A 12,979-nucleotide genomic window follows, 5' to 3' on the forward strand; every position below is an offset into this window, starting at 1 on the left:
TGTGGTCATCGCTGCTGCTGCTGCTGTCTGGATGATAGACTGTACACAAAGTCTGTGGGGGAAGAAAGCCTGAGCAGATAGTCACTGACAAAGAATGTTCCAGTAGTTCACACCCACACGGATGGAACCCTGCTCCACCTTCCCCCTCTCACAACTAATGTTTCCAGTGCTGTTCGGGGCTACCTTTACGTTGCACTGAAAATAAAGTGAGTCGTGGATGACTCCTGAGATTGCAGGACGTTTTTTCGTTATGCCCTGCCAAGTTGAATACGCATTCTGCACATGAACACATCAGAAAACACTTTTCTGTACTGCTTAAGTCTTAATGTGTCTCATCAGTACGGAATGGACGCGGTAAAGGAGCTTCACGTCCGTGATTTCCTCATGGTGTTCATACTTTATATTCTTTTTGAGAAAACCCTCTTCCTTCTCATGCACCCGGTGTCTACAAATTACAAACACACCACGTTTTCCGGTGTCAGTTTTCAAAATAAAACACGTTTCATAAGCAGACACGCTTCACAGTGGTTAATTGCTGGCTGTATATACACGATAGGCTACATGTGCACAACACATGCGCCAGTCTATGTGTCTGCTTGCACAAATTACTACTTTATATGTAGAATTAGGGTTTAGACGTTTGATTTTTTTTTATTATGTTTGTCTTTTCCAATTTCAAATTTTGTTTACTTTACCAAGTCCAGTCTGCATTTATTGATCCACACTAAACATATCATTTATATATCTGTAATTGCACACCATCAAACTGCATTAATATAACATATTCCTTATAATCGTCGTTAGCATGTTACTTAAATTTTTTTCATTTCTCTTTTCTGACGCTACTGTGCTTTTATTATTATAGTAAAACCGCTCCACTTCCGGCTGTGTTTTAAAGACGTTGGACAGCTTGACTCTGCTTGGCGCTGCCTTCTCACTTCAGACAACGACTGAGTCTGTTTAATATTTCTGTGGGCGTCTGGAGGAGGAGGAAGAGATCATCTCAGCTGGACAAATCAAGGAAAGTGGAGGAAAACAGCAACCAGCACTAGGTGAGACATGGCTCAGGTGTCAGTTTGTGCGTGTAGAACAGTAAACAGGTATCCAGCTAAAGTGATGCGCAGTTGTTAGGTTGGAAGAAGTTGTTTCAGACTGTGGCAGAACTTTTCTGAACTGCTCTCGGTTTGGTCCCGGACCTTGACAGCAGCACAGGACTGATGGGCGGATCGACACGATTCGGTTTAATGACTCCAGATGAAGTCCATGTGATGAGGGAATAATACCAGAGACGGACACAGGACAATTCACCGCCGACTGATTTTTTTTTTTTTTTTTTTTTTTTTTTTTTTTTTTACTTAAAGGCTAAAGGAGGCACGAAATTAAGGAACACACCTATTCTACCACTGCTACCTACACTCATATACATACATGTACATAGTATAGACATACATACATACATACATTTATATGTGTGTGTGTGTCTGTATATGTATACTATGTGTGTGTGTGTGTGTGTGTGTGTGTGTAGCCATATATTCCATACGTTGTGGTAACCTAAATCCGTTTACAGTCACATTGTGGGGACTAAATGCAGGTCCCCATAGTGTGTAATTCATTTTGTCCCCAAAAGTGATGGAAACACACCTTGGCTGTTACACTGGGATAGGAAAGGTAACAGTTAGCTTCAATCTGTCCACAATTCCATAATATGCCCATAGTTATATGTAAAGGTCACTGGTTCACACATGCCTTGTTTCATACTCAACCTGAAACTTAAATGAACCATTTGTGGGTTTAGTTTATTTGAGGAGTGCTGCAACAAGTTATTGCATTTTTTTTTTTTTTTTTAGCAATATTGTATTTTGTGCATGTTTCATTTGCTAAAAAAAAAATCCTCAAACTTCAGAGAGCTAGGGCAGGACTGCCCTGTGGGTATGGGTCTCCCCAGCTCCACCCTCTCGTTCAAAAATCCAAAAACCAAGACGGTGATGACTGTAATGCAACCCAGGCTTCAATACTGGAGTCCACAAATCAATGGGTGATGTCACGGTGATGTCACTATTTATGATACAGTTATATGTGTGTACCATGATTATGACCACTCATAAACAAATGCTACATATGAAGTACTGAGCTACTTCCTATTAAGTCAGCTGTACATGTCCAAGCCATACTGCTATGGAACAGGACAGTATTAAGCATTGAATCAGTCAAACTTTGCAATTAATTTGAACTGTTATTACGACCTGAGTAAGGCCTGCTGGACTGCGTCTGGCGAGGGGACTCACTAAAAACTTCACCTGGATGGCTGATGGAAATTGATAGTCTGCCTTGTAAGCCCGTCTGGGTGGTTATGGAGGCAGTTTGCCTTCGCAGCCTTTCGAGGATGCCCCTTTCATACCCAAACATAGTGGCACAATCTCCAAAGGTTATGAGCAGCAACATCTTTGGATATCATTTCATCATTTTTGAAATATTTCCAAATACATGCAGGAGACATCTGCTTACTGATGATTCATGATACACTGTTCTTTTATTTTAATTGATATATTTATATTTTTAGCAACAGATATTTTAAAATGGTTGAAAATATAATCTAACACAACTTAAAAAAAATATTTTTTATCTTTTGCTCTTGTCTGCAGGAACCACCCAGTGTCCATCGCTCATCCACTGACCGTTATGGCGACGATTGTAATGGAGAGAATTGGCCGAGTGTTCATCAGCCTGCAGCAGATCAGGCAGGTTCCTCGGATGCTGACTGAGGCGGCGCCCTCCATGCCCGGCACTGTAAGAGACACGGAGGTTCCCCACTACTTTAGGGAGCGCTACATCTGCACCGGCTACCGACCGCTCAACCACAACTGGCGTTACTACTTCCTGTCTTTGTTCCAGCGCCACAATGAGACCATCAACGTCTGGACTCACCTGCTGGCATTTTTAGTCTTTCTGGTTAAATTGCGGCAAATCACTGAGACTGTGGACTTTGTTAGTGATCCTCATTCATGGCCCCTGTTGGTCCTCATCCTGTCCTCCTTGATCTACTCGGCATTCAGTGTCACAGCTCACCTCCTGGGGGGCAAGTCTGAGCTGTGTCACTACGCCTTCTTCTTTCTTGACTATGTTGGGGTAGCACAGTACCAGTACGGCAGTGCCGTAGTTCACTTCTACTATGCTGTGGACGAGAGCTTGCACAGACACATGCGTGGGATCTTCATGCCCACTGCCTCTGTTCTCAGCTGTCTGTCCTGCCTGGGATGCTGCTATGGCAAATACCGCAACCACAGCCTACCGACCTGGGTGCGTAAGGTCGGCCAAGTGTTGCCGTCTGCCCTCGCCTACCTCTGGGACAGCAGTCCTGTGGCTAAAAGACTCATGTTATGGTCTACAGCCAGCGATGATCCAGCTGTTATTTATCACTTTGGCCAGGTGGCTTTCTTTCTCAGCTGCGCCTTCTTCTTCACCTACCCCCTGCTAGAGCGCTGCTTCCCTGGGCGGTGCAATTTTGTCGGACAGAGCCATCAGATATTTCACGTCTTTCTATCTTGCTGCACCCTGTGTCAGATCCACGCCTGCCACCTCGACTTCGTGAGCCGAAGGAAACTGTACTCACGTCTGCACGGCAGCGGCGAGGCTGCTCTCTTTGTGGGACTGTATGTGGTCACTTTGGTTGTATGCGCACTCATTGTTGCCGTCATGCTGAGGAAAGTTAAACAAGTGCTTGACTTCAAAACCAAATCCAAATAATCGATTAGATATCAGATTCCATGCAGAACATACATACATACATTCACGTGCCTTTCCTTCCAGACTTGCTGCTTTGAAAAGAAAGGAAACTAACTATGTTTACTGCAGGCTTGTATTATTTACATGGCAGTTGAAGTAAGTAAGTGTAGATTAGAGGAAGGATATGTAATGACTAACGCAGCACCAAAGGTTGGTGCTTTTGTGAAAAAGGAAACAACCTAAATCAGATTCTCAAAACTAACATCGCTGCCTACAGTATATGACCATTTATTGGATCACTGCTGATACAGATAAAAAAAAAGATGAAATGCACTTAAATTTGTTGAATTATCAAGTTGTTGGATTTATTTCTCTAATCTTACAATACTGGACTAATATATGGAATAGCATCTATACTGTGCAAATATTTATTTTAGATATTTTGAAAGTGAGGTTTTGTTAGTGTGGGAATATTGTACCCAAACTAATGGATTTTTACATTTTTATTTTTTAAAAAAGTGATGTGGTTTGAAGAAAAAAAAAAAAAGGTTTAAAGGTGAAACACTGATGGATCAAAGCTTGTGACAACATTTTTCCGAGGCATAAATCTACTTCACAAATAGAAGGTCAGACACTATAATATATTAACATGAATGGAATCTACCATTTTGGCATTTTGTTACAGCATGCAGGGCCTCTGTTTCCACATTGCACATGTTGCCATCAGATAATGGTGCAGTGTGCAGATTTGTCAGAGAGTGAAGCCTCAGGATTTAAGTTCCCATTTTCATGGGTTAATAGGGGTTGGATTTAAATCTGTGAAGACACATTATGAGACGTTTTTCATCGCAGTTCTGAGATTTAAACCTACTGGTTGACATTGTTTTGCTCGCTAAACTGTCATCACTCGTTTAGATATAATTTAATGCACTGCCTTTAAACTGTATTTAAAAAAGCTGGACATTTTTACGAGGGACCTTATCTGTAGTCAAGTCATAACTATATGGATGTCTTATTTTAGATATATACAGTGTATGTGTAGACTGTTTTGTACTGTGTACTCTTGTTTGAGGGAAAGGTGAGTGTGGGTGTTACATGAGTGTAAAGGTAAATAAGGTACAGTGATCATACATGGCTTTGGGAAATGATGCCGACTACTGACCAAGATGTAAAAGACAGCAGGATTGAGTTAAATAAATGTCTCCTCAGACTGAGTTGGTCTGGAGGCAGAAATAATCCTCTTTCTCTCATAACCCTCTTTGAGTCTTATATGTGTAACATTGACTAATGATGTGACAGCTCATCTCCTGACACGTTGCTGGCTGCTATCTCAAATTGTCCTGTTGCTACTTTCACTATGAGCAACTACAAAATAACTATATAACATATCAAACCTGTGTGAAAATGACTGTGAGGTGAATGGGGAGAATTGGGTCGTATCTGTCTGGAGTAGGCTGACCTTTGCATACTGTGCAAGGAACAGCAAGCTTCCGATATGTTATCTTCATTGTTATCTCTAAAAGACACGTGGCCTACCTCTAAGCCAGTAGTGTGTAGTGTAGGTTGCCAAACTGTATTTTCAGTGACAAAGTGGAGGTAAACGTTGAACTTCACTTATATTGTCTGATCTAGTGTCTGATCTCTCCCTCTGATTTAATGTTTAACTGAAACTCCACTAAGGAATTGAGTTCTACTTTATCGTCCCTGTTGATCTACTGTTATAAAACTGTTACACTTTTGCTTTTCTTAATACTCTTTTATTTTCTTGACATTAGTTTTTCTTGCTATTGGCAGTTGAAATTAATGTCAACCAATGGTCCTGCCTGTGATGTCCCCACTTCACCTCATTTTTACATACAGATATTTAATGTTCTTTATTTTTCTTACTGCCAGCAACGCAGCAGCAGCTCCTGCTTCATTGACTGGGTATTTGTGGGTGGATGCAAGACTGTACCTACGTTATTGCAACCGTGGTAATTTCACCATTAAAACAGAAAAACCTTCACATGATGACATTTTCAAAACTGAATTTAGACTGAAGGATCTATCTGTCAATGCAGGCACTGTAATCATTTTTAGAAAAAAAAAAGTGTTAGCACACCATGACAATCTTTTGATACCAAAAAGCATGTCAGAGCGAGTGGCTGTTTCTCAATGGATGTCTCTCAACGGTTAATTGGTCTCCATAGTAACCTGCTAAACAGTGTTCCTTCTAGCAGAACCTTAGCTGCTATTTGCATGCTGTAAAGATACACTTCACGCTGTGATTCTGTGTGTGTGTGTGTGTGTGTGTGTGTGTGTGTGTGTGTGTGTGATTTCTAAACTCAGACTAGCAACTAGCAGAAAGTGAATCAGTGCCTTATTGTACTGAGTCAACATAAAAAATGGGCCTGTAGGCAAGGAAACAGAACCACACGCAAGGGAGGCATGTCCTCCCTAATGGAAGAGTAATACATATATATATATAAATATAAACTGGACGAGTAAGTTTCATTCTGCATCTTACCAATTAGGTGACTTGCTACCATGAAAAATGTACCTCAAGGATCCATTAAACAGAAGCGGTAAAAGAAAAGGATTCCATGGTGGCAGCTGCTACCTCAGTCAACGCATCTCGTTCCTCCCTGGATTGCTTCGTACAATAGGTATTTCAGGAGAGTGGTTCATCTCCATAGATATCAAAAACACCTGCATGTTCCCATTCACCCAGAACAGTTGGCTCCTGGCATTTTTATAAGAAGAATATAGGTGACCTTTATATTACTCTGTCTCTGTCTGCCTCTGGGCCTGGATGTGGACAACTGTCTTTTTTGTGCTTTTTTCCAGAAAGCGGAACCTAAACACATCAATGGTCACCCTGCACATTTTGAGGCACTGCAGGTGTCTGGATCCTGCAGATGTTTGTCATCATTATCAGGAAGACCTTTTGGACTCAAACTGCACAACCTATGCGGTTTTCCCCAATAGGGCACTGGGAGAATCCAGTGCCCTATTGAGACTGTTCATCTCAGAGTCCTCCAGAGTTTCTTTGCAGTTCACAGTTCAGATTGGACCCCCTATCCCTGATTGATGGGAGGGTTTGGCATCCATCTCTGAGTCTGCTTCAGCTCAGGGTAGGACCTTCAGGCCTCAATTTGCAGAACTTTGCGGAGCACAAAGGCCCCTTCCTACGTGAGGAGTGTATAGAAGCTGTTGGACTGTGGGCAGGGACAAGGGGTTAGACCACAATTCCTGCCTTTGCAGGACACATTGTGGTATCACTTTTGAAGCCGGCTGGGCTGCCTTGACCTTAAACATTTGTGTGGCAACTATTTCTTTGAATCATAGCCACATTGATGGAAGGCCAATTGGTGTGCGTCATTGGGTGTTTCAGTTTTTGTGTGGTGCCAGGAAGCTATGTCCCTTTGGGAGAAGGGGGCTCCAGTGTGGGACCTGTCATTGGTCCTGCAAGTGTTGAACAGGTCACCCTTTTAACCAATCGAAAGGATGGACCAGGAAGTTCAGTTTGACTAATATTTCCATGTGTTGAAGGTGCTAATATACTGCACAGCAGTTTTTAGTACTCAGAAACAGGTTTTGGAACTGGACAGTTATCACAGCAGTAAATATTTTATTTTTCGTCACAATGTTCACAAGTTAACAGCTAAAATACCCTCTTGCTACGATGTGATCTACCATAAATGTGTGCTTTCATGGATGTGATAGACCAACACAGTGCTTTGCAGGATGGCATTGTGTTGTGGTTTGGAAAAGGTTGAGCCAGGTTAGACTTGCCAGACCATGCATTTTGCTGGGGCCCTTTCTGCATCAAATGAATGAGGTGCTGTGTTTTTTTCATGCGGGGCTGAAGTCAGCCTGGTCAGAGCAGCTGTTTGCCACAAACAGTTTGGGGCAAGCACTGTCTAAACAAAAGCTAACTCACTGGGTCATTGACACCATCAGACAGGTTTATTAGGCAGCAGGTACATCATTTCTTTTTTATCCCATTTGTGAGTTCAAGCCCTCCATTGCATCTAGTTGTAGTTTGTGCCATATACAGTATATGAAGTGCTGAACTGCTTTGAGTACTGACAGAGGCCTCGAACAGTCACCGCCTAAAACATATAGTCCAGCCCAGCGCTTGTTAAGGGGGTCGGATTAAATGCAAAATGCTTCATTGCAGCCATTTTTAATTCATATTGATTTTGTATTTTCTTTCATGTTATTTTAACTTTTTGTTTTGTTTACTCTTCTGTAAATGTGTGTTTTACAATGCTTTAAAAACACAGTAGCATCTTTCCTGTGTGAGTGACTTTGTCATAGTTCTGCTGTGCTTCTCTCTCATTGCTAGTGTTTCTGTTGTTTAGTCCTTTGTGTTTCTTGTTGGTTTGTCCTCTCTGTGTTTGTGTGTGCGTGTGTCCAGGTGTGGAGCTTATTTTACTTCATGCTGCCAATCAACCTGCACACCTACAACCCATCCGGTCGTCAACCTCCGTAAGTATATATTCCCTGGCACTACAGATCGTTCAGTTCAACAAGGCCGTACCAACATGACAGCCAGGTTTAGGCATTGTTCAGTATTCTTGGGTTCCTCGACACTCTGATTCAGCTCTCCAGACCTCCATCTCCACATATCATCAATAAATCTGCATTTAAACTATTGCAAGTTGTGTGTCTGAGTTCTGCTTTTGGGTCCAAAATGAGTGCAGCGTCACAAGCAAAAAAAAGTTTGCCGTTTCCATGTAATATATAAATATATATATTTTTAATTTATTTTGCATTTCCCTGATCCAGTCCAGACCAGTTATAATACCCCGCCAGTGTAAGCCACTGCAGATACAGAAAGGAGTGATGATGTGACACTTCCTGCTCATTACTCCTCTTGAGAAGCAGAGCTTTGACAGTACAGCCACTGGCTGTGTGCCCAGCTGAGGCTGCTCTGCCTGGCTGGTCTGGGTGAAGCTGTGGCTGTGTAAATGATTATTGCTTGGACTACGGCTGCATTTGTGTTTGAATCTATGATGCGATGGATATGGCTACAGCAGCTGTACTGTGACTACCTTTTATTGCTCCAATTAGCAATTGTAAAGATATAGCAGAGGTGTTACCAGCATACCGCAGGAGCTCAGGAGTACAGTAGTGATGTATCACAGCCATCATAACAGCCAGAGCACAGCCATGGCTACAATCTGTCTCAATCAGCCTCGGCAGCAGTCAGTGAGAGAGTTACATTAACTATCTTCCTTAGTAATCTGTCTTGCTGCAGTGTCACAGTTCACGGCCACCTACTTGAACTGTGAACCAGTGGCTGTCTACTACATAATACATAATGTATCATAATGCAGCTCAGCAGTTTTCTATGCGTCAGGGGACACAAAACCTAATTATTTTGAGTTAATGAAAAACTTATTGTGGAGTAAGGCAAATGAATTTCAGAAAAAAAAAAAATCTCATTGAGATTCTGGTGGCTCTATAAGTAGGCTAACAGTACATCAGTGTTCAGCTGAAAATGTTTGGAAATCAGTCATGTTTTATGTTATGTCTTTTGCTCCAACTGTTGATGAGTGGTTTTCTCAAGTTGGACGAATAGCAGCATTTGAAAAATTGTCATTTTAGTTGTTAAGTAGTTCATAATTATTTTTCTAAAGGGCAAACGTGGGAAATTCTAATCACCGGTCTCTATTTACACTACCTTTTTCTTCCACATCATCTTTGTATGTGTTGATGAAGTGGCACCCAAGGGAAAAATATGTACTTAAACATACTTAACATATATTTTTCTATTGCAAAGTATGTTTCCAGTACCTTTATATAAATATGTACTTGCTTTAAATAGATTCAAAGTATACTTTTAGTAAATATACTACAGTAAGTTCAATCTTTAAAGTGCACTTTTATGATAATTGCTGTCAAATAGAACATACAGATACACAAAAGCATGTCCATACAAGGCCGACCTCATACATAAACTTATTTCACACTTCTGTCACAACAAGGACAGGCAGGCATTAATGTGCAGTGAATGCATCATTTATAGTGGGATAAGGATGATGCATGCTTCCCTGGTACACATACAAACCAGTCCATACCTCGCCATCATCATCAATGGAACATCACGTCATGCACAGATGGGACAGAGGCAGTACAGTGCTATTCATGTGACAATTCAGCCAGAGCTGACCACACACAGTCCTACCATATACTGTACAAGGCTTTGACCTCGTCTTGTAACCTTTGGTCAGAGCCAGGCTTAGTATTTCTCCCTGCTGTTTATCTTCATGCTAAACTATGCTAACAGTCTCCTCAGTCCAGCTTTAGATTTAATGGACAGATATGAGAGTGGTGTCAGTTATATCTCAAGTATATTTTTCAAACTATTGCTCTCAGGATTTGACACTCGTCCTCTGTGCTGGAAAAAAAAATGAATCAAAACTGAGTGAGCAAAATGAGAAGTTAATTGATCAACAATGGGACATTAACTATCAGTGTCAAAGCAACACTGAAGGGTGCCTCAACCCTAAGCATACAGAGTATGTATGACCGCTCACTGTTCCAGTACCAATGCCAACATGTTCTTATTTTAGTAGATGTGTCATATTTTAGTAGATGTGTCATGCACCAATTTCACCAGAAAAAATTCCTCGTATGTGTAAAAGCATTCTTGGCAATAAAGCTTTTTCTGATTCTGATTCTGATTCAGTGTTAATATTACAGAAACATTCCTGGTATCAGTCATGCTCTCTGTTATTTTAATGGGCTTAAAAAATGATCCATTCACATCACCATTATAATACAACAATTGGCATTCCATAACTTTGATGGCATATATGTGTACCTGTTTACACTGAATGTTTCCCTTTACAGCAGCTTTCACCTTTACGCTTTTCTTGCTGTTATTTTTAATATCTCTCATCCCCATTATTCACAGGTGACTGCTGTATTCTGTGAGCATTTGCTGTTGCAGCAACCAGTTTTTATAAAGGACATCACTGAAGTTCCATTGTTTCCTAATATGGTTACGTCATTCCATTGTTGAACATATCACCTTGCCCTGACACTAAAGGCTTTTCTAGTCCCTTAACAAATTCCATCAGTCATAACAAGAAAGATCTTTGCCTATCTCTTTTACCAGAGTTAGGATCTTGCTTGCTCTCATATGGCTGTCGACAAAATGAAAACATACCATATTTCTGCTGCCCCCAAGTGTTGATGAAGGTAGCTTACATCTATTTGAAACGCATTAGCAGAAAGACCTGGTTTGTTTTCTCATGTCAGGAGCAGAATTGATTATCTGCTTCCCCTGGTGCAAATCTCACAGATGATATCGTGCACCCCACTTGCAGATGTCAGATATATTGACCCTGTTGGCTGGCTCTGCAGTCTGGCTCCAGTCTTACTGTGTATTGGTGTGTACTGGTCCATACTGCACGCCTCAGTTGCTCACTTAAAACCCTGAATCAGCTGAATTATGGCACTGCTGGACTCTCTCCCACATTCCTCCTGTCTGACTCACAATGGAAGGGGCCAGCCTGCTTCCCTTGTGATACGTTCCAAATTAAATTTCATCTCCACTCATTAGAGTTAATGGGGCTCAAAATACTCACAGCATTATACCAACAATACACAGCTGATTTGTCAGTGCTTGAGTGGGATGTCTTCTAGTGGTTAGACAGAGTGTTGGAACTGAACTATCCCAGACTGAATCTTTTTAGTAGCCTTGTGTCATGTTGAAGTTTCCTTGAGGAACCTGAAACCCTTGCTGTATGTCTGTCACAGGAGTGGCAGTGAACAACATTTTTGCTTAATTTTCTCAATCTCAATTTCAGAGGAGTTGCTGGTAAAGTAAATGTTTCAATTGTGCCTTTAGCAGTCATTAAGGACTAAATGCTTTGGCCATGCTGACAGCAGGGCTCTAAGGATGGCAGAGCCAAACCGTCAGGGTGTCAGCCTGTTATTTTGGTGCAGACTCAAATATGTCAACATCTATTACATGGACTGCAAGACAATTTTGCTCTGACATTCATGATCCCCAGAAGAAAATGTCTACTGACTTTCATGGTCCCCTGACTTTTTCTGTAGCGCCACCATGAGGTTGACATTTGTGGCTATTAGTAGTAAGTCTTGACTTCAAATATTAGATGGATGGCCATGAAATTGAGAGATGTCCATGGTGCCTCGAGGATGAATCCTTATGGTTTTAGTGATCCCTCATCCGGTGAAACATAACATCTATCAGATGGATGGTCACAAAGTTTTATATAGACAATTATGGTTCCCAGATCATGTATCCTTCAGACTTTTCTCTAGGACCACAAAGGTATTGAATTTATGGTTTTGAAGGAATCTCTCAACAACTATTGGACGGATTAGCACAGAAATTGGTACAGGCATTCATGCTCCTCCCAGGATGAATAGTAACAAGTTTGGTGATCCTTTAACTTTTCATCCAGTGCCACCATCAAGCCAATTACTTTATCAGTACAGTACTTTGGTTTATGACCAAAACTAATGACAAGCCATCAGCCTAATCTGTTTAGTGCTAATTAGCAAAGGTTTGCACGCTAACATGCTAATCTATGATGGTGAACATGGTAAACATTATACCATGTTATCATCCACATGTTGGTATTGTCATTGTGAGCATGTTAGCATGCTGAGGTTAGCATTTATCTCAAAGCACTGCTGCTAAATTGAGCCTCACAAAGCTGGTAGCATGACCGTTATCTTGTTGTCACACACCATGAAATGAGACAGAATCAGCAGGAGGTTGTAAAGAAATAATCAAGAGAATATGTCAAGAGACAGAACTGGAGCATCGGAACTATTTTTGGAAAGATTGTGTTTCATCTCTAGACTTTCAGGTGGGCAGTGGTGAAGACTGCTTCTCCATTGTTATACTTCTGGCCACACACACTCCAAGGCTCACCGTGTGTGGTGCTGCTTAGTGATGTGACTGCTGGCCTGGAACACTAAATCATGTACAAGGAATGAAGGTGCCCCGTGCCCCAGGGGAACCATTCTCCTGTCAGCGGACAGCATGCTCAGAGTAGCATCCTAAGGTCAGAAATATCCTGTTGGTTGTTGTCATCACCCTAAGCCTCACCCTGGAGTCCTCACCTCATCCTATCCCTTGCCTTTCCTGTCTCCCTCTAGTGATCATTATCGAAATAAAGCAGAAATACCAAAAATGAATCTTAGAAAAGGTCTATTGTACTGCAGTACTGACTGTCTAATCGACACAAATTGGGAGAAAAGTTATTTTGATCACCATTCA

The 12,979-nt window shown here is 41.4% G+C and overlaps 1 protein-coding gene across 1 annotated transcript; it reads left to right on the top strand.

Moving 5' to 3' along the window:
• The first annotated feature begins 918 nt into the window (after positions 1-918).
• Positions 919-4,034, top strand: paqr7a (progestin and adipoQ receptor family member VII, a). The gene is made up of 2 exons (XM_076755061.1): positions 919-1,052; positions 2,646-4,034. Exon 2 carries the CDS (start codon positions 2,683-2,685, stop codon positions 3,745-3,747), a length of 1,065 nt encoding a protein of 354 aa, XP_076611176.1. The 5' UTR covers positions 919-1,052; positions 2,646-2,682; the 3' UTR covers positions 3,748-4,034.
• Positions 4,035-12,979: the final 8,945 nt, after the last annotated feature.

Source organism: Chaetodon auriga, chromosome 17, assembly GCF_051107435.1.
Source record: "Chaetodon auriga isolate fChaAug3 chromosome 17, fChaAug3.hap1, whole genome shotgun sequence".
Taxonomy (NCBI): domain Eukaryota; kingdom Metazoa; phylum Chordata; class Actinopteri; order Chaetodontiformes; family Chaetodontidae; genus Chaetodon; species Chaetodon auriga.

What these genes read in the sequence shown, in the direction of transcription:
- paqr7a (XM_076755061.1), top strand. Translation starts at nt 2,683, where the DNA reads ATGGCGACGATTGTAATGGAGAGAATTGGCCGAGTGTTCATCAGCCTG.